The sequence below is a fragment of the Phyllobates terribilis genome, unplaced genomic scaffold, assembly GCF_046119375.1.
Source record: "Phyllobates terribilis strain yellow unplaced genomic scaffold, ASM4611937v1 Scaffold_10__3_contigs__length_209671492, whole genome shotgun sequence".
NCBI classification, from domain to species: Eukaryota; Metazoa; Chordata; class Amphibia; order Anura; family Dendrobatidae; genus Phyllobates; species Phyllobates terribilis.
In genome coordinates, this window is record NW_027362770.1 from 107,917,443 (window position 1) to 107,939,437 (window position 21,995).

At 40.1% G+C, this 21,995-nt stretch overlaps 1 protein-coding gene across 6 annotated transcripts in view; it reads left to right on the forward strand.

Moving 5' to 3' along the window:
• Nucleotides 1-20,643, forward strand: part of RELL2 (RELT like 2) — a 161,967-nt gene extending 141,324 nt beyond the window's left edge. For 3 of the 6 annotated variants that reach the window (XM_073649729.1, XM_073649728.1, XM_073649730.1), the window contains 6 exons: nucleotides 858-923; nucleotides 1,009-1,072; nucleotides 5,523-5,711; nucleotides 7,458-7,869; nucleotides 11,967-12,000; nucleotides 15,521-20,643. In XM_073649729.1, the coding sequence (XP_073505830.1) occupies nucleotides 858-923; nucleotides 1,009-1,072; nucleotides 5,523-5,711; nucleotides 7,458-7,869; nucleotides 11,967-11,999 (764 nt within the window). In that variant the 3' untranslated portion in view covers nucleotide 12,000; nucleotides 15,521-20,643. The remainder of the gene's footprint in view (nucleotides 1-857; nucleotides 924-1,008; nucleotides 1,073-5,522; nucleotides 5,712-7,457; nucleotides 7,870-11,966; nucleotides 12,001-15,520) is intronic. The other 3 variants (XM_073649731.1, XM_073649732.1, XR_012250908.1) reach the window with 2 other exon arrangements.
• Nucleotides 20,644-21,995: the final 1,352 nt, after the last annotated feature.

Below are 21,995 nucleotides of genomic sequence, written 5' to 3' on the forward strand. Positions count from 1 at the left end.
CATTTCTACGGAAGCTTCACGGGTTTGAGATTTTTTAGTGTTATTTTGTCAAACGTGTATGTACAGTAGGTGTTGATTTTTTTCCTTTCTATAGGTTTAGTGGTGAAAAAAAAACAATCATAGCATTTTTATGCCATTTACTGTTCACTTCACTGAATTGTGAAACTGCAGCTTGCCATGCAAAAGGTTTTGAGTTTAAATCCTGGGGAAGACAAGAAAAATGCAGAAATTAGTTACCGTAATTGAAAGTAGGCAGACAGTTAAGAATTAAGAAATGCTGTAATTTTTCCCCAAGTTGGAGGACGAACTGATGAACAATCACTACAGAGACCTAAGTAAAGCATGTTCATGCAGTGCGCCGGTATAGCTAGGAGACATTGGCCTGCTGCTGGTCACGACATATTCATAACCTACCAGGACAGTCCCCCAATTCAGGACATTCCCACTGTATCCAGGATGGTTGGGAGGTACGCTTTCAGTTCATTGATACCTCTCAATAAGGGCTGAGTTTTTCATAGTGTGTGTAATGTATTAAAAGGCGTTACCTATCTAGAAACAGCTACCAATATTTCTTCTTTATGACCAATGCCTCTCTGTTATCCAAAAGAGATAGATATATCCAATAAATGTGCCATTTTGGTTTATTAGTTCATATATTAAATTATCTATCAATTACATTATTTCTTCCATTACTGTGGATTGAAATGTAGATATAGAAATGAAGAACTGGCCACTGGGTACAGCCATATTAGTGGATAGTGAACCTTATTATTTTGACCACTAAAGGCTTGTGGTTACAATATCAAGCTTTTTGCATATATTATAGCGGCTGCATTGATTTTTCTCCTTGTGTGCAGTTACAGAAGAGATGTCTAATGAAGATACGGTGGAACGTATAGTCAAGTGCATTATTCAGAATGAAGGTGGGTATTTTAATTGATTTATTTCTTTTGTGACGTTTATTTAGAATTGTAAATTAAATTTTCATTATTTTTATTATTTTTTTAGCAAATGCAGAAGCACTAAAGCAGATGTTAGGGGACACTGAAGGGGATGTTCAAATTGGTCCCAGGTATGGAGACAGTTTCAATAACTTAGCTGTTTTTTGTATCTATTAAAGGGGTATTCTCAATGTATTACATTGCTTTAATTAGTTAGGCAGTCATTCTCGTGATATAAGAGCTTTTGTCTTTCATAGTGTACAGCTGACTTCCATGGAGCTTGGCCACTAGTGTCTGCCTAGACTCTGGCCAAGTGTGTGCAGTAGTTACATCCCAGGAGAAATATTAATGCTTTACGTACCAGTCAGCTCTCTCCAGCCCATTGATTTCTATACAGCAGTTAGCTGAACACTACCCTTCCACTCCAGCTCAGCTACAGACAAGCTGCTCTTTTCAATTCTGTAAATTCACAGTCAGTTAATGATGAGAACTGAGTTCTACTTGAATTTTACCAAAATCTGCATTTACCAAAATTTGTATATTTTTTTGGAATTCGCTTCTGCGCTAATTCAGCAAGATGGCAGATGCTGGTCGCTGTGTTTCTGAAGCTTAAAGACCATCAAAATGTAAAAAAAAATCCTTGTACTCACCTCTCCAGCCCCACCACTCCTCACCGCTACCTGTCTGGTCTTCGTTGTGTCTTCAGACTGCCATCATGCGCACTGAAATCTCTCAGTGTTCCCTTGCTAGTCTGAAGCTCCCGGGTTTGCTAGGCCCAGGAAGTTCTACACATATGCTCACCAAGGTTGTGGCCTACACTGAAAGGTATGAAGTCATGCCGTGTAACCCGGAAGCCACGGCCCAGCGAGTTAGGCCTGGGGATTTCAGTGTGGATGACTGCAATTTGAAGACGCAACGAGGACCAGACTGGTGGCAGTGAGGAGCGGATGGAATGGAGAGGTATGTGGTGAGGTCATTATAAGGATACTTTCTTTTCTGACATATTACGTTTCTTATACTCTGGGGTCTGGAGAAAAAAAATATCTTGCAATTTTTTACACTGGCCACTAGACCTGATACTTATACTCATACTTCTGGTTCTGTACAGAACACAGGCTCACCATTGGTAGTCATCATGGCCCACCTCCTCGCCCTCCCTTGACAATGACCTTTGCCCAAATTAGAGCATGCTCATATATTGCTTCTATGCAAACAAATAGGGTCTGAGTCAGCCTGTACATGTGGCTGATGAAAAGAAGAGGAAGAAGGAGCCAATTAGACTTAGTGACCATTCATAAAGTTGCAAGACTTTTTTTAATACAGATCTGAAAAGATGTGGAAAAAAAGACATCATTCTCAACATATTTTAAAAAATACATTAAAAATAAAAACCTAATTTATGCAATAGGTCATTTTTTTTTGCACATCCCCTTTAACTTTGTCCGAGCTGACGTAAAAGAAGAAACATCCTGTTTAATCTATTCCCTTTGTCGAATTAGAGAAATTAAGCTGTGGCTTTGATTCTGGTATAATGGCAAATTAACCTAACTGAATGTTGACTTAGCAAGAGGTTGCACGAGGACGTTAGAAAATAATTGCAATGATTCAAGGAGAATTGTTTGTTACATGATAAATACGTCATTAAAGTGACTTTTTGGATAAGTAACCCTTATGGCTTATCCTAAACATTAGTATTGAGCATTCATTTGTTGCTGGTGCTTGCTAAGCCTATAGTACTCGCACTAATCAGGAGAATAAAGAGGATGTGGGACTCCCTTGTTCTCCGGATCATGGGGCTACAGCCGTCAGACCCCAACTGATCACACTTGAATAGCTTAGCTGAAGCTGGCCATACAATAGAAATGTTGTGCAGCCAAAAAGTCTGATTAAGGCCATTTTGTCCTGACTGTGAGACAAACAAAGCAAGACAAATGCCAACCTATGACAGATAGCTAGAGAAAATTAGATCTGCCTTGTTGGTGCAAATCTTAAAATGACAAAAGTCATTTGTACCAAACTGTAGAACAGCGTAAATGACAGATGTTACAGATGCAACTCTTCTTATCTTTCCTCTTGGCTTGACACATACTAAAATGAGTAGTGAATCTTTGAGTAGTGTCATTATTTTGTTATACTCTGTCAGGAGATATTTATGCTGTATGTGCCCCATTGGTTGTGATCTGAATTGCAACCTGGTTTTGCTAGAACGTGGTGATGTATTAAAGCTGTACAATAAGAAATTGGAGTCCCTTGTCAAATTCATGGAAAAATAAGGATGGTATATGTGAGAGAGGTGGTTGGACAAAAATCTTCTGTGTCATAAGTAGTAATTATTATAAAAGAGACTAAAAGGCACCACTGCATTGTTTTTATTTTAAAATGTTACCATCAGAGTGGCATCACTAATGCATATTCCCTGTCCCCAGTAAAATACTTGCTAGCCGCAGTCTTCTGCTCTTCCGGTCCCAGTCTTCTGCCACTCCGGTTTTTGTCAGAGGGACAGTGGGAATGGGTTTGGATGTTTAACACCAGTAGATACTTGAGTATGTTGAATCCAAGTTATTAAGTGAGGTATTTTCCTCAAAGACATTGATATGCCACCTGGTTTATGAATATTCCATAAATGTCTGATAGATTTGGATCAATATTCCACAAATAGAATTTTCCAGTATATTGTAAGCCTAAAAAGAGCATGTAGAACGTAGGGTGGCCACACACCTTATAAATCTGTTGGCCCTTACACTGGCTCAGCTTGGCTGAACATGCAGTTGTTTTCAGTGGTTGCCCAATATTCCTGACAGCAGCTTATCTGCAGGGAGAATAGTTTAAAGCGTTTTCCCATGAACAAAGTACAATTTAATTAATAAATCTTGGAATAATAATAAGTTCCACAATTGGATGTATTAAAAAATGTTCCTGTGCTGAGATAATCTTATCAATGTGCCCCTGCTGTGTACTGTGTAATGGCTGTGTCTGACCGTGCAGAGCTGCTCCAGTTCATGGTCGGCACATAAGTCACTTATGATAAGTGAGTATACAGATGACACAGCAGGGGCTCACACCTGCTGCTTTCTGTGATAACACATTACCCTGCCTAATGTAACACATTTCTTTGTTTTATTACAGAAGAGTGCTTCTGCAATGTCACCGATCCTGTGAGCCCATCATAAATAGTTAGTGATATAAAAATTCAGCAGCCAATGCAGCTCTTCACTCACCAACTTTATTTATGATGAGCTCAGAGAGTAGAAACACATACTCCTGTGATAAAACAGGCAGCGAAATGTGTTACCTCAGAAAGTAGCAGCTGCGTGCCCCAGCTGTTTTGTCTGTATACTGATGACTGGATAGCCAGCAGCTGTTGCATAGGCTGATCATGAATTGGAGCAGTTTTCCATGGTCGGACACAGTAAATAACAGTATATAATAACATTTATAAGATTATCTCAAGATTTATTGTTCTCAGTGGGAGAAAGAAGATAATAATCTTGTAGGTAGTTATGATACCTTTTAATGGCTAACAAAAAAAAGAAAAATATTTGTGTTAGCCAATAAAAGGTATCATAGCTAGAAGATTATTATTTTCTTCCTCCCACTGAGAGCAATCAATCTTTTTTCAACTGTCTAACACAATAACAAAACTTTTTTTTTTCTTTTAATATTATCTCAGCACAGGAATATTTTTTTTAATACATTGAATTGTTGAACTTATTATTCCTACACCTTTAAATTCAAACTGCCCGATCCTTAACTCCTTTGACATCATCTGTCGGAGGAGAGTTGGGAGGCAGGCCCACTTGCACTTCGGATGACCATGCAGGGGTTCATTTCTTTCCATTCCTTTTCATAGGGGATGGCTTACTGAATTTTAGGGCCATGGCCTAGAGTTCCTTGTCTCCTGTTGCTGAAAGGGTTGCGAGGAAGACTACCTTCTGCAATCAGGTGCCTTACGACCAGTTTGTAAAAATGAGAGTGGGGTATGGCTGATCTGACGTGTATTTGAGTTTTCCTTTATCTCTCCTTCGCTCCATCTCATCTCTCAATATAAGATGCAATGGGGAAGACAGAGAGGAGAATATTAAGAGGGGTTTTGAAGCATTTTAGGATACGGGCTGTGGGAAATTCCAGGTTGGGATTTTCTTGTCCCAACTCATAGTAATTTCTTGAAGTTTAGAGCAAGGGCCCATTTACATGAGCCGACTGTGACTGTTAAATGACTACCGATCTGCTACATGCAAGCCTATCCGTGGTCGTTTACTAGCCTGTTTAGACAAGCTGGCTCAAATTCTATCTTTGCGATTGTTCTCTACACATAGAATATCATTGTTATCGGCAGCACATCTCCAGTTCTCACAGGAGGATGTGCTGCCGAGAATTATTATTTTATTGCTTGCATGACTGGTCCAATCAACCGACGAATAAGTGTTTTGTACTTTTAGAGTTTGCTGACTTGTTTACACAAACTGATAATTACCGAACGAGTGTTCCAACAAGCCCTTGTTCTTGATTATCGGCTCGTCTAAATGAGTCCATTGCTGAGAACTGATGGGTCATCTTTCTTTGTTATGTACATTTTACCAGTTTATGTCCACATCGTGAAAGCCAAGATGCCGGACCTCCTCACCACCACACAGTACATCTTGGATCGACGCAAGCCCCCTGTATTCATTGTACACGGAAGAAGAGAAGTCTGTTACATCGTATGGGCCGATCAAAGGACAGCAAGGGAAAGCCACATCCAGGAGAGGTCACAGTATTCTCTGTTGGAAGGTATCGTCTGCTTACAGAAGCAACATAATAGCTGTAGCCTGAAGGTATTTTAGCCGTCTTCCAATGTGCTTTGTAGAGGGCGGTTTCGAATGAACGGTCCAAATCTATAATGACTATAGACCCCCTAAGAGACCACTATAAATACAGATATAAACTGTTAGCTGCAAAAAGAGTGTACAGCATATTTATATATATATATATATATATATATATATATATATTATATATTCTGCTGTGAGATTTAGCTTCCATGGAAAGAAAAGGTAAAATAAGAAGCAAAACTAGTTTTAGACTGACTTACAAAATATATTACATAATTGCAAAATATTAGTATGATATTATTATTTTTTATTAGTTTTTTAGGTATAGTTGAATCTAGTGATGTTGGAAATGGTGGTATAGGTGAAACTTACTAAGGCTGGGGTCACACGACAGCATTTCTCTCATCCAAGAGAATCAGACCAATTATGATAATCACACTCTAATCAGCGTGGGATCAGAGTTTTATCATACTGTGATTTGATTCTCTCAGATAAGGAGAAGATGGGGAAAAAAAAATGTCTCCATCTTCTCCATTCTGTCAATCAGTGAAAATCCTGCTGTACTCAGATAACATCCGAATGCAGTCCAATATTTTCCACTGACTCATTGATTTGCATGGACAAGTGCGATCTGGTATCGGATACAACTCAGGCATGCAGCGATTTTTTTCCTCGGACTGGCTTGGTCTGAGGATGAAATCGGACATGTGCAAGGCCCCATAGGATAACATTGGTCGCACTCGGAATGAAAACATGGTTGTAAAGGCCTGAACTATTCCCCATCCTCAAGGAAAGCTTGCTTGATCTCTTTGAAAATCCATATCTATATGCTTCTATTTGCATGTGTCTCTTGTTTCCAAAAACACCCCCGCTCTTGCCCATGGTCCATTTCTGGTATTGCAGAGGTAGTCCAATACTTTTTTATTGATGACATTTCCAAAGTACAGGTCATCAATATAAGATTAATGTATGTCCGACACCGGGCAGCCCCACTGGTCAGCTGTGATTACCTCCGACGGCAGCCAGATGCAAACAGCGTACAGAACTGGACTCTACGGCGCCGTACACTTTTTCATGGCTGCCGCAGGACACTGCAGTCCCTCTCTTATGGAAGAGTATAGGAGGTAATTGACAGTACCTGACAGATCCCACAACAGCGTTCAGAGATGTGGTGGTCATTTAGCTGCCACCGGAGGTGATAAAAGCTGATCCATTGGGTTTCCAGGTGTCCGATCCACTAATTTTTTGGTTAGGTCATCAAAATAAAAGTAGTGGACTACCCCTTTAAGTACAATATCAGACAGGCCACTTAGGCTACTTTCCACTTTTGAGATCACTTCGTAACTACATTTATAATCCATTTCAACAATTATGTCTTAAATTAAATTATACAACTACAAAATGATATATTGATTAGAACATTATATTATCAACACACTTTATGTGCTTGTAAAAAGCTTTTCTACTGTAATTCACTTTTACAAAAATTTGATCAGTATGCCAGTAAGACACTGAGAAAAGTTTAAGCCCCCCTGCTTCTTCCTTGCACTTAGCTCCAGTTCCCCATTTGTGAAAGGCCTAAGTACGTTTGCAATATGAACCAGAATATTCTGAAAATGCATTTTGGTGGACAAGTCTCTTTACCCTTTTGTGTGATTCCAAATAATATGCAATAATTTTATTGGTGTATTTCTATCCTTTTTAGATTCAGAGTTACTCATATCGGAAAGAAATCCAGTATTCAAGGGCCTCAGGATGACCAAAACATCTCCAGCGATACCGTTTCGTTTGACAAAGATGCAGATGGCCAGCCGGAAAGCAAAACTAAAAATGGGATCAAACTACAACAAGCTTTTGAGACACAAGGGCTCTCACAAAATGGACCAGAAATGGTGGGATTGGCCAACTCTGAGGTCAAGGATGCTGTGATCAACATCAATGGACATGACCATCTAGAGGAGATGGCTGAAAGAAGTGTATCCAAGAGCAAAGGAGCCAAAGACCGGAGGAGCAGCGCTCCGGAGCAGACAACGGCCCAACGGGAAAGGATAGGCATGCTTCAGCTAAGAGGACAAAGCCAGAAAAAAGGAGCAAGTGGAGAAAATTCGGAAACACAGGTAGTGTGTCTTAATACTGTGTATAGAACAGGGGTGGGCAATCAATTTTCCTGAGGGACCTCATGAGAGACTGTGACTATTGTGGAAGGCCAAACCAATAGGCTGGAATTAATTATGCTCAATTTTAATATTAACATATTAATTATAATTATTATTAATAATAATTGTATCACTAAATATTGAGCAGAATTAAGTATGCTGACACCCCCATATACCGTTTGAGCCTTCATACAGCCCCGCATATATAATATCAGTCACATACAGTCCCCTATATACAGTATGATCCCACACATAGCCCCCATATACAGTATGAGCCCTCACACAGCCCCTTATAAACAGTATGAGCACACCCCTCTATATACGGCATGAGCCCTCACACAGCCCCTTATAAACATTGAGTCCCTGCCTATATACAGCATCAGTCCCAGCACAGCCCCCTATAAGCAGTAGGAGTCCATACACAGCCTCACCTATATACAGTATAAGCCCACACACAGCCCCTAATATAGAACATGATCCCACACATAACCCCCTATATACAGTATGAGCACACACACAGTCCCTTGAATACAGTATGAGCCCCCACATAGCCTTCCTCTATACAGTGTGAGCCCCCACATAGCCTTCCTCTATACAGTATGAGCCCCCACATAGCCTTCCTCTATACAGTGTGAGCCCCCACATAGCCTTCCTCTATACAGTGTGAGCCCCCATATAGCCTTCCTCTATACAGTGTGAGCCCCCACCTCGCTCCCATTCCCCCTGCTATCTGCTCTGGTCTTTGCTGTGTGCACTGAGTCACACAGACTGAATGATGGAAGAAGGAGACAGCGGCTCCCTCCTCCACCATTATATTCACGGCTATTTGCATCCTGAGGTTGTAGATGGCAGTGAAATTGGGACAACAGGCATGGTGCGGCCCGTGGGCCAGTGTTTTCAGCCCTACGAGATTCCATCAGTGAGCTCATTTTGATAGTCTGAATGGACAGTTTGTAACTCTTTTTTCGTTTTCTGAGCTCCTCTCAGCTGATGTATGACCATAGACCACATCAGAGTAGAATATGTCAGGAAACAAAGAGTCTGTAAGAGCAAAACAGTGCAAATTTTTTAATGAAACCCAGTTTGCAAAAATTATTTTTAGTCCGAAATATATGCATTTAGGTTTAAGAAGTACCGTAGATATATAATTGACCCCAAAATATTGCAGCATTGAATTATTGATGGGGACAGATCTTAGGCACACTTCACACGTCCGCTTAAAAAACGTACGCATTAGATAGTTCGTTTTTACTATCCGTGTGGTTTTCTGTTCTCCATCCGGGTGTTTCATTAGTGTCCCATCCATATTGATTTTTATGTGTTAAAGATGTGCAAAGATAGATAGATAGATAGATAGATAGATAGATAGATAGATAATAGAAAGATAAATAGATAGATAGATAGATAGATAGATAATAGAAAGATAAATAGATAGATAGATAGATAGATAGATAATAGAAAGATAAATAGATATGTATGAGATATATAATTAGTGCTTTGTGTGTGTTGGTTACTGTACATGTATTAACCTAATAAATAAATAAATAAATGAAAAAAAATTACATGGGATCCCACCTAATTTTTGCAACCAGCAAAGGTAAATCAAACAGCTGTGAGCAGATATTACCAGGCTGGGAAGGTCCCTGATTATTGGGCTCTTCCCAGCCTAAAAATACCTGTTCGCAGCCGCCCCAGAAGTGGTGCATCACATATCTGTCTGTCGTGTTTACACGGACCCATAGACTTTTATTGGCCCTTGTCATCCATGCTGCCAGAAAAAAACGGACATGTCTACGTGTGGGTCACGGTCCCGTGTGAAAATCTGGACATGTGCATAGCCCCATAGATTACAGTGGGTACGTGTGGATACATGTCTCCAGTACATGTAAAAACAGATGCCACACGTAGCAGAGCTTACATGTGAAGAAGGCCTTACACGGTAAAGTGAAATGTGATTATCTATAGAAATCTACTTCTACAGGGGCCTGATTGACTAGCTCTGTATGGTAAGACCACCCAATATTGCTACAGTGAATTCCAGAGCTTGCTTTCCTGCAAATAAATCTATTCCTGTGGAGATAAAGAAAACACAGAAAAACTCCCCTGACGCGTTACCATTAGAATCAGTCGGTTTTGGTTTGTTATTGTCAGATATTCGAATGGAGCTTTGATATGCGGTGCGATTCTATGTAGCCTGGTGGTCCGTACTTCAGGCCCTCTTTGGTGGTGTCAACTTTCCTGAATGTGTAATATAAACTGCTGAATGAATGAGCTGCAATGTTCTGGGATTCGGCCAAAACACTTAGCTCACTGCATTGTATCTTCAGATACTAATGGCTTTTAATGGCTTTCCAAACACTCAGAGGAGAACCGGAGAAAGCAGGTAGCGATTACCACTGCGGGTGACCTTTCGTAGACGTTGCAGGCTTCAGCTTTGAGCTTTGGTGATTTTGCTGGCTGAGTTATTACCTAACAATCTTTTGGGCAAATATTCTATTCCAAAAATAACTGTCGTTAAAAAAATGATATTGCTCATGAGGACAAACGATTGATTAAATATAAAGAAATTCAAGCAGGAGATACACACTCGGATATTTTTTATCTAATAAGGGACACCTTCCACGTAATATTAAGAAAATCTATTTACATTGTATATCAAAATTTATTAGAAAATCTTGTCTTAGGCAACAAGCTGATGTTTCCTCTCTCCACATTGCCGTAGGGTGAGGCGTATTCTTCTATACTAAGTCTCTGAGACATGTCTGGGGGACCAAATAATCATATTAAACTTCATTATGCTGGATCACATGTACTCTTTTCACAATTAGCACTAGAGATGTCTGCCGACTGCATTTTCCTATCTTTATGGCAATAAACATGCTTAAGGGGAAGATTGATGTAGATTCAACGCTTCTATATGTCCACTCTTCCTATGGGGCAAATGCACATTTCATTCATTAATTCGCATCAGAAAAAAAGAGCTCCAACTTTTTTAAAGAATTGTAGACATATTGTTTTCCCTTGTAATGTTGTCGAGCATGGGATACAGGTGGAAGCAAAGGGTTCTGGCTATGACTGGGGCTATGGGGCAGCAAGAAGTTTGGAGTCAACAAAGAGTGTGACATAAGCTTATTTATGAGCGTGTCAACTTCACAATTAAAATAATTTATCTTAGTTACAGTTCTTTGGAAATGGGATCAAGTTAGTCCTAATGGTGACATTAGCTGTCAGGCAGGTTTCCAGACTTTATATTTAAGCATAATTTCATTTTTGTCTTGGTTCCTCTCACTGGTCTCAACCAATGGGAGGTCATGTCCTCAACCCATCACTTACTCTTCCTATCTTGTGAAAATATCAGTCTCTTAGGACATACTCCTGATTGGCCTTTGGCCAGATTCACATGGACCTTTTAGGCTGTTGACTTCTGGTCAAAAGACCCATGGATAAGGTGGACAGTGGGGTCTGTATTCAGACCATGAATGTTGGATGTGTGAAACTCGTCTTACTGATTTTTGTCATCTCACCTCCTCGGATTCTGGATGATATTCTAGAATTATAGATGTCAGATCTGTCAGCTCGTCATCTTGACTTTCCAGCAATGCTGCAAAACTCCGATGGAGGCTCCAATCTAAATTCTTGAAAATGGCATTCAGACGTTCCCCAGATGGAGCTGATGACTTCAGTCCAAAATATGAAAGTTGCACTCTATTTATTCTCCTTTCCAGCTTTATCCATCTTTGTAGCCATATGTAATAGGTTTGATTTTGGTCATTCCAGAAAAGCAGGAGCAGAAATTTAGGTGGCAATTGTACCAACGCTTTGGTGGATTAGAACATCCATTTACCCTTTTGCCACAAAATAAGACGCCAGTAGTTTAAATGGCACATGGCAGATGGGGGCTCAGTCGCAGATTTTGACTCCTCTGAGGGTTATAGACCAGCTGCTCTTTTGCATAAATTGTAGACTTTGGAGAGTCACTTTGTAGAACACAAATGAATTTGTCACCAGCTGAACATTAGTATCATAAAATAACCAGTATCATTTTGCTTGTTCCACAGGCAAACAAAGACAACTCCTTGCGGGAGCAATGATGTAAGTCACTGGAGAGATATTGATTTTGGGAGCTATTAGTGTCTTATGATTCAGCACATTGAAGATAAGTGCAGAAATCCTATTGGTTTTCTTCCTCTACGTCACATTATATTCAGATGTTGCTGTTGCTTCATCAAGATTCTATTTAAAGGGTGTCTATAAAAGCCAAGATTATATGTGTAAAATGCAGATGTAAGTGCTAACCCCTGGGGTGAAAAAGGAGACGCACTTATGGGTGCTTGTTTTCATCTCCACCCTGAATACTCCTTCTCAGCAATTGCATGTGAGCATGTGCAAACGCAGAACATGTGCACCAACAAATATTCCGCAGGTGCTTGTCACCACTGCCAAAGATGAGGGAGGGGAGCGGTGAATGATCCCTGCAACTTCCACCGTAGGTAGCTGCTTTATTCAGCATGCTACAGTACTCTATTAACTATATGGAAATTTGAGAATATTAATTTCGAGCTGCCTGTCCGACACTTCCCCCAGTCTTTGAGGAAGTGGTTACAATCGTGACATCATGATTACAGCTGCAGCCAATCACTGGGTTCAGCAGTCATGACTGCATGGATGGTATGAGACCGCTGAGCCCAATGATTGGCTTCATCGCTCACGTGCCGTAGTGGTGGCATTACCACTGTAGCCATGTAAGAGGAGATGGTGGACAGCAGACCACAAGTGGCAAGTAATGTGGAGTTTGTTATTTTTATGCATATTGAATAGATAAATAAAACCTGGAAAATCCCGTTACGAATAGTAAAAAATAGTGTCCCAATTGTTACTGATTTTCAGTTATCTCTTTGGACGACAATACAATTACACCCATATATTGATTCCATTATGGGACCAAAAAAGTGAGAATACTTCCTCATTTAAAGGGATTATCTATTTTCGAAAATACCTACTTGTTAGAAGTGTCCCTTCCCAGGAAGCTGATCACAAAGTGTTCCCCCTGATGGGAACCTGAGCGGCTGCATTTGTGGGAAGCAAAGTAGTAAGAATTTGGATTCCCAGCAGTGAAACCATATACAGTACAGACCAAAAGTTTGGACACACCTTCTCATTTAAAGATTTTTCTGTATTTTCATGACTATGAAAATTGTACATTCACACTGAAAGCATCAAAACTATGAATTAACACATGTGGAATTATATACTTAACAAAAAAGTGTGAAACAACTGAAAATATGTCTTATATTCTAGGTCCTTCAAAGTAGACACCTTTTGCTTTGATGACTGCTTTGCACACTCTTGGCATTCTCTTGATGAGCTTCAAGAGGTAGTCACCGGAAATGGTCTTCCAACAATCTTGAAGGAGTTCCCAGAGATGCTTAGCACTTGTTGGCCCTTTTGCCTTCACTCTGCGGTCCAGCTCACCCCAAACCATCTCGATTGGGTTCAGGTCTGGTGACTGTGGAGGCGAGGTCATCTGGCGTAGCACCCCATCACTCTCCCTCTTGATCAAATAGCCCTTACACAGCCTGGAGGTGTGTTTGGGGTCATTGTCCTATTGAAAAATAAATGATGGTCCAACTAAACGCAAACCGGATGGAATAGCATGCCGCTGCAAGATGCTGTGGTAGCCATGCTGGTTCAGTATGCCTTCAACTTTGAATAAATCCCCAACAGTGTCACCAGCAAAGCACCCCCACACCATCACACCTCCTCCTCCATGCTTCACGGTGGGAACCAGGCATGTAGAGTCCATCCGTTCACCTTTTCTGCGTCGCACAAAGACATGGTGGTTGGAACCAAAGATCTCAAATTTGGACTCATCAGACCAAAGCACAGATTTCCACTGGTCTAATGTCCATTCCTTGTGTTCTTTATCCCAAACAAGTCTCTTCTGCTTGTTGCCTGTCCTTTGCAGTGGTTTCGTAGCAGCTATTTTACCATGAAGGCCTGCTGCACAAAGTCTCCTCTTAACAGTTGTTGTAGAGATGTGTCTGCTGCTAGAACTCTGTGTAGCATTGACCTGATCTCTAATCTGAGCTGCTGTTAACCTGCGATTTCTGAGGCTGGTGACTCAGATAAACTTATCCTCAGAAGCAGAGGTGACTCTTGGTCTTCCTTTCCTGGGGCGGTCCTCATGTGAGCCAGTTTCTTTGTAGCGCTTGATGGTTTTTGCAACTGCACTTGGGGACACTTTAAGAGTTTGCCCAATTTTTCGGACTGACTGACCTTCATTTCTTAAAGTAATGATGGCCACTCGTTTTTCTTTACTTAGCTGCTTTTTTCTTGCCATAATACAAATTCTAACAGTCTATTCAGTAGGACTATCAGCTGTGTATCCACCAGACTTCTGCACAACACAACTGATGGTCCCAACCCCATTTATAAGGCAAGAAATCCCACTTATTAAACCTGACAGGGCACACCTGTGAAGTTAAAACCATTTCTGGTGACTACCTCTTGAAGCTCATCAAGAGAATGCCAAGAGTGTGCAAAGCAGTCATCAAAGCAAAAGGTGGCTACTTTGAAGAACCTAGAATATAAGACATATTTTCAGTTGTTTCACACTTTTTTGTTAAGTATGTAATTCCACATGTGTTAATTCATAGTTTTGATGCCTTCAGTGTGAATGTACAATTTTCAAAGTCATGAAAATACTGAAAAATCTTTAAATGAGAAGGTGTGTCCAAACTTTTGGTCTGTACTGTATATTAATGGGAACCTGTCAGAAACTTTATCCCATGGTAAACCATTAATATGATTGTGTAGCCCTTTAAAAGATAAGTCAGTTGATCCCTTTATGACCCCAAAGCGCTGCTCCAGTAACGAGAAGTTGTGTTTTGAAGTTGTATCTGGAAGTGCATTGGGGTGTCACGGTGCACTTCTGGCTTCTCAGCCTCACATTATATTTCCGACCTAATAGCATCCTCCTCTGGCTAAGTGACAGGTCTGTGACCGTGTACCAGGGCAAATGACCTGTCAGTCAATCAGGGGAAAGTACTGCTAGGTAGGAAGGAGATTCAGTGTGAGGCTGAGAAGCTGGAAGTGCACCGTCACACCCTAATGCACATACAGACACTACTTCAAAACACGATTTCTCGCTGCTGGAGCATCACTTTGGGGTCATAAAGGGATTAACTGGCTTATCTTTTAAAGGGCTACACAATCATTAAATGTTTGGGGGGAGGAGAGGTAAATGATTTTGACAGGTTCCTTTTAAGCATTGTGTTCATTCAAATCTATAAGTTATCTCAGTATTTTTCTTTTTTTTCATCCATTATGGATAATCAAATTCTGAGAACTAGCCAAGGCATTGCAGCACACATGATATAGTGCATGAGATGAGGTGTATCACATTGCCCCATCCATAGTAGTAACACAATTAAATGGAGATTACATTGACTGTATGACTCAATCATGCTGGATCAGAGGAAGGTGAATTAACTTCTTATATGTTCTTTAAGATTGTACCGTGACTTAAAGATCTATAGACTTACATTCTTTCTTGTGACCTTTATGTGAGGTGTACTTGTAATTTCTATGCCCTTTTCTTTTTCATTTGCAGCATTTTTTTTTTTTACATAACTCCTGAGGCGGCAGACACATTAAATGACAGAGAAGAGACCAGGCCTTTTGTGTCTCCTGACACATGAAATAAAGAAGAAAATGTACGTCATGGACAGCAAGAACAATGCGGAGGCTGACAGTGCAAAATACTAGTCAGATTTTTTATTTAAATTCTGCAAAGGGAAACTCTATAGATATGTAAAGCCGCAGAGCTTTGTATTTTATTTTATTTTTTTAAAGGGAACGATCACTATTTTGTGTGGTTGTACACCCCCCGATTGTATATATTGCTGTGTAATCCACAAGTCGCTTCTTATACTAAATCTAAGTATCTGTTTGTGCCACCGATACCCTAACTACACATGTCTTCTACTAGTGGTGCCATAGTGCTGAATTGTGACCCTAACCCAGGAGGTGACTGACCCAGCAATCTGGAGACGCTCTGCACCAATGATTTGTGTATTCACATTAAAGGGGTTGTTTGATTTATTAATCTGTTTGTAGAACCAAACTTTTCAACTTTTGGAAAGTGTCTTGCAATGAGGCTAATGTAGCGGCAAATTTTAGAAGGCGGACGGCACCCCTTTAAGAGACCACACCATTTAATAACTATCTAATAACTAGGTGTTTGGTAATATCTGTTCAGACAATCCTTTTCATTAAACTAACAGTATTTAATTACAGGCAGCAATAATGATATTAAAGGGAATTTGTCGACTGAGTTTTGCTATTCCATCTGAAAGCAGCATGATGTAGGTGGTAGACATCCTAATTCCTGTGATGTGTCACTTACTGGGCTGCTTGCTGTAGTTTTGATTAAAAACTATTTTATCTACTGCAGATCTAGCAGTTCTCTGAATGCTGATCTCGATATAACCCCGCCCACACCACTGATTTGCTGCTTTTTGGGTACACTGTGCATAGGCAGAAAGCTGCCATTCAGTGGTGGGAGTGTGGTTAGACTACCTTGCAGCATACCAAGCAGTCCTGTTTCATAAAAACTACAGCAGCAAGCACAGAAAGTCACACATTGCTGGAATCAGGGTCTCCGTGTCTACATAACGCTGCTCTCTGATTAAGTAGCAAAAATCTAGGTGACAGATTCCCTTTAAAAGCTTGCAAAATTAGAAAATGTTATATTTCTGATCATCTAGTTTTTAGATAATCAAAAAAAAAACAATTAGAGGTTTTTCTGCATCACTTGTCACTGCTAATGGGTGGAACTAGATGGACTTATGTCTGTTGTTCATCTGATACAATAACGTTATATTCATTAATTTTGTATAGTGCTGTATTTACCAGGGGCAAACAGCACCAACACTTACTAAAATGTCCTCTTCTTGGGCTACTACTATTTTACTGCATGCCAGGTAATATTCTTACAATGCGTACTGACATTGAAACAATATCCATAGAACAGAATACATAGTAGATTCACCATGTGAATAAGGCCCTATGCCTATTAATTTCAGGGCCAGTAAGGATATCAATTATGAACACTGCTAAACTAAGATTGAGATACCAAAAGAAGGGAGACATGATCAGTATCAAGAGACAGGTGTTACAAAGCATGGCATCCACTAACCATTGTAACCTGGGATGGGATGAGCATATAACATAATATACTGCTATAAAGTTCTGGTGCTAAAGGAATTCAGTCACAGTGAATGCTGTGTCTACAATCTGTATAGTATATCCAAATAGCTAAGTCACTAAGTACAAGGTGATAATGATCTACATGCATTCACAAAGACAACAAAAGTAAAGTAAAGCTCAAACCCATGATTGACCCATGTGGGATGTCACAGCAGAAGCCCCAACGCGCGTTTCGCGTTGGCTTCCTCGGAGGGCTGTCATCCCAGGTTACAATGGTTAATGGATGCCATTCTTTTTAACTCCTGACTATTGCTACTGATCATATCTAATTACATATTGTTTATATTCCTGCCTATGTATTTTGTTAATTTAATAAAAATTGTGATATTTTTTATATGGACGGTTTACGCCAGTCTTTTGGTATTTCAATGCATACTGACAGTGCACTCTTTTGCCAACTTGTCACTTCTGATCAGAGCCGAATGAGTGAGTGCACTGTCACTGTGCATATTACACAGTGACAAGAAACTACTGAGCATACGTCGGAATTGACAACTGCTCAGTTAAACAGGGACTAGCCCAGACACTGAAACTGATGTTATTGATGACGACTCATTTGACTATCCCAGCATGCACTGGGATTCTGAAACCCAGCGTCATCAAAGATAAATAACTAAAGCAGTTAGAGTAATGAAGGAGCAGTAGGGAGTTTTTAATTCAAGTATATTAGAAAATAGATCAGATGATGACATTAAATAGATTGGGATTCAGGATTAAAATAAGTATTAGTTTTGGACCATCCGTTTAAGGTTGCATTCACACATCCGTGTGAGTGCGATCAAACAAGATTGTTATTTTCCACTGCGATGCTCAGATTAGTTGAGGCTAATTACAGATAAACATTTAGACGTATTCTCACACACTGGGGTCATATATGAAAGCGCAGATAAGTGCAGCAGAAAGCTGGTGCAGGGAATTGCAGAGCAGCGCATCATCAGGTATGGTCCTCAATACCTGAAGGAGCCATCTTACCCAAATTGTTTGAGGGCTCGGTTTGACATCAGTTCTCATAAATGTGCCTAACTGCCGCAGTTTTACATGTTATAAGGCTAAAGATCCATATTTGTTCTAGATTACATACTTGCCAAGAGTCTCAAATTTGTTGGCTCCAGTAAATCACCCTGAAAAAGGGTTGGTGCTTAGCAAAACTCCTTCTGAAAAGTAGGCATTTTGGGGATTTTTTATGGTGGGCTTTATGGTCCATTTAATAGGTGATAGCTTGTTGATTTATGGGGGTCCAACTGCTGTACCCAGGGCTGAGCACACACACCACTGCTCCATTCATTTTCTGTAGGAAGTTTGGAAAAAGCTGAATGCGGTATACGGCTATCCCGTAGAGTATGAGCGGCGCAGCGGTGCACATCCCAAGCCACCGCTCCATTTAGACGGCGCCCTGCAGAGCCACGGAGCCACGTTCTTGGGTTTTGAAGGGGGCTCCACTAATCAGCAGGTTATCACCTTTCCTATGGATGGATGGTAACTTGTAAAGATGGAAATAACCCTTTAAATGTCCCAAATATTGTGTTATATATGTTGTTTAGTATGAGATGAATGTGCTTTGGGTGTGATATGCTGCTTTTTTATTGTATGCACTGCCACACAGTATAACACAGGGTAACTGAAGTCCAATTTCATGTGTTTTCTGCCCTACCTCACACTTCTGTCCTTAAAATTGACGGACAAGTCAGCACAATTAAATAGCCATGGATTTGTATAGGTATGAATACCAGATGTCTTTTTGTCATGGCCCCGCTGTCGTTTTTAAGTAAAGGGACACCAGAATTCTGTCTCTATCTGCTAGCCCATAACCAGTATGATGTGTGGGGTATTAAAAATTAGACTGAATTAACTAAATATTCACCTTTTAACACCAAGGCTCACATGCCTTTCAAGAGAGTCGGATTTATTATGGTAATGACACTGATCAGAGTGTGAGCCGAGTGTCAGTTTACTGTGATCCGAGTCTCTCACTGTAAGTAACATCCCTCCAAATGACACATATGGGCATGAAGGTCTTTGAAAGCTAAATCCATCAACACCTTGATTTATTCTATCTGCTGCTGCATTTTTTTCTGAGAAATCAGAATTTTAATTAGTATGCAAAAAAGGTGTTAAGTTTTCTGGGTCTGACAAAGCACTTCCCCATCCTCACCCTCACAATGTTTTTTCTTCAAATAGCACTGGCCTCTTTAGCTGACATGGTAGCCCATTGTCTGATTTCCTTGCCTGGTGGCTGATGTCGCACAGACAGTGAGCTATCAATCAAGCAAAAGAGGCTGGTGCTAGGTGGGGAAACAACCTTAGAAGGCAGAGGCTCAGGAAGTGCTCTGTCACACCCAGTGCACTTAGCAAGCCATTTGAATATGGATTAAAACACTGATTTCTTAGGAATGCAGCAACAGATAAAAGTTATAAAAGTGTTGATGGATTTAGCTCGTAATGATTTGCATAGTTTGGGGGTGAATGATCTTACTGACAGATTCCCTTTAAAGAACTGCCTTTTTCATCATAAGTTTTCGCAGAGCATAAACAAAGGCTGTCAGAATTGTATTAATCCTAAAGGGGCTGTCCAGTTCAAATACAATCTTTAGCTGTGTTCCTAACATTACAGTTTAGTAAAATATTTTTATATGAGGCAACTCCTCATCCCAGTTTGTGCTTTGCAAAGGAGAGCGTTTCTTGTGTCAGCCCGTGACCATTGTTGTGTATTAAGGGGGCTGGCTGATTGTCTCATTTCAATAACTGGGTCAGCCCCCTCCTCTGTTACAGTTAATGCACAGACAGAGAAGGTGCCTGGCTCAGGTATTGAAATGATCAGCCATTGACATGAACATGAAATCATCTCCTGAGTCAAACACAACCCAGAAGTGGATCAGCCAAGTCCTGGTGGCTGAAGATTGGGAAGAAACACATACACACACCATATATATATATATATATATATATATATATATATATATATATATATATATATATATACCTATATATAGATATACACATATATATACATATATATGTATATATATATAAATAAATAGATATATATACCTATATATATATATATATATATATGTTTAGTAATGCATATAAAGTTATACAAAGTAATTAATACAAATTTTAGAGACTTCATTCCACACTTTAGTATTATATTCTTTTATAGCTCAGAATGGTGGGGGTTGGGGTAATCTTTTTCCTAGCTCCAGGCGTGTGCCTATTATAAGCCTGTCTGCCCGCCGTTTCTCAATTTCAGCTTTTCGTCCTTAAGGCTTGAGCCAAAAATGGTCAAATAGTAATTTTAAAGAAATGTTCAAAAAGATTCTTCCATTGTCTTGTGTAAATGTTTTATGCTATGGGGATTTTTATGCAATAGATGTAAAGTCAATTTATTGTCAGCAAATCCCAGCAAGTATGTAGCATTTTTTCAATAATGCACGGTGGGTGGGTGAAATGCATGGAAATGTCAGGTTGTTTATTCTGCATTGATTAAAAATCTTTATCACAAAATCTCGTTGTGTCCATTTATCCTTACATTATAGTGATCATATGTGGATAAAGTAAGAAGCCGCTGTCAGGGTCAGACATATGGTCGTAGCTCTCATGATGCTGCTTGTCCACTCCTGAGCTGCTGCTTTAGTGTTTTCTCACCGGTGATTTCCGCATACACAAGACCACTGTGACCAGTAAATGTCTGCAGCGGTCACATGGGAGTACGGACATGTCATTGCAAAGTAATTGCTTTTCTCCCAGCTCTGACGGACAGGAAAAAGGGACATATGTTGCGGCATATTGGATTATTGTATACAGCTTAATCACACTTCCGTCTCCTCCCAGTTGTTTTGTGTGCCCACATAGAAATAGTACCTCTAGTGAATCCCCTTTGTGTTCCCACACCCTACTTTATGATCCCCATATTGTCCCCCACACAGTATGATGCCCCTCCACACAGTATGATGCCCCAAAGATATTCCCACACACAATGAAGTCTCCACAGTGCTCCAATACACACACAATATGATGCCCCACAGTTTCCCTCCACAGTATGGTGTAACTAGACCCCCTTTCACAAAGAATGATGCCCACACTCCACTTACTCACTAGTATTATGCTTCTCCACTTCACCCAAGGTTGCCAATCATCGAGAAATTGCAGTACCATCCATAAAAATAGGGCATTTTTTTACCCTGTCCATACAAAATAAAATTTAAGGCGTCTGTGATTTTTTTTTACTGTAATTATATTATTATAATATTATTTTACAGGTTACAGTGAATGCAGCTGATGTCTTCTCATCAGAATGATGGGCTGTAGATATGGATCACTTATAATCATAATGACTTATTATAGTTTTCCAATGTGGCCATAAAAATTTTTTGTCTAGCCGGGATTTTTGGTAAGTTGTCCAGAAAAAATGAAAAGTCAGGTTGGCACCTGGACTCCACCCTACTTGCAAATAAAAGTAAATACTCCCCAAGCCCTGTACCTACCATGAATAGAACAGATCTTGGCTCTGTGCGGAGACTAGCCTGGCACAATGCATTGATCGCGCTTCCTGTGCCAAGCCTGATGACACAGGTGAGTGGAGGAGGATGGAGAACGATGCTCCCTAAATGACTTTCCCCATGTCTGCCTACTATAGACAAAGATATAGTTAAGAAGGGGACATGCCGCCAACTGCCTGGGACATTGGGACAGCTCTGGTACATGAGGCACGATGAAGTTGGAATGATGGGGACCACTTTGGGGGTTTTAATAAGTGTGCACATTTTTTTAGTCTTTTTTTATTTTAGCTCATTCCCTTTTTATACATTTCCAAACAG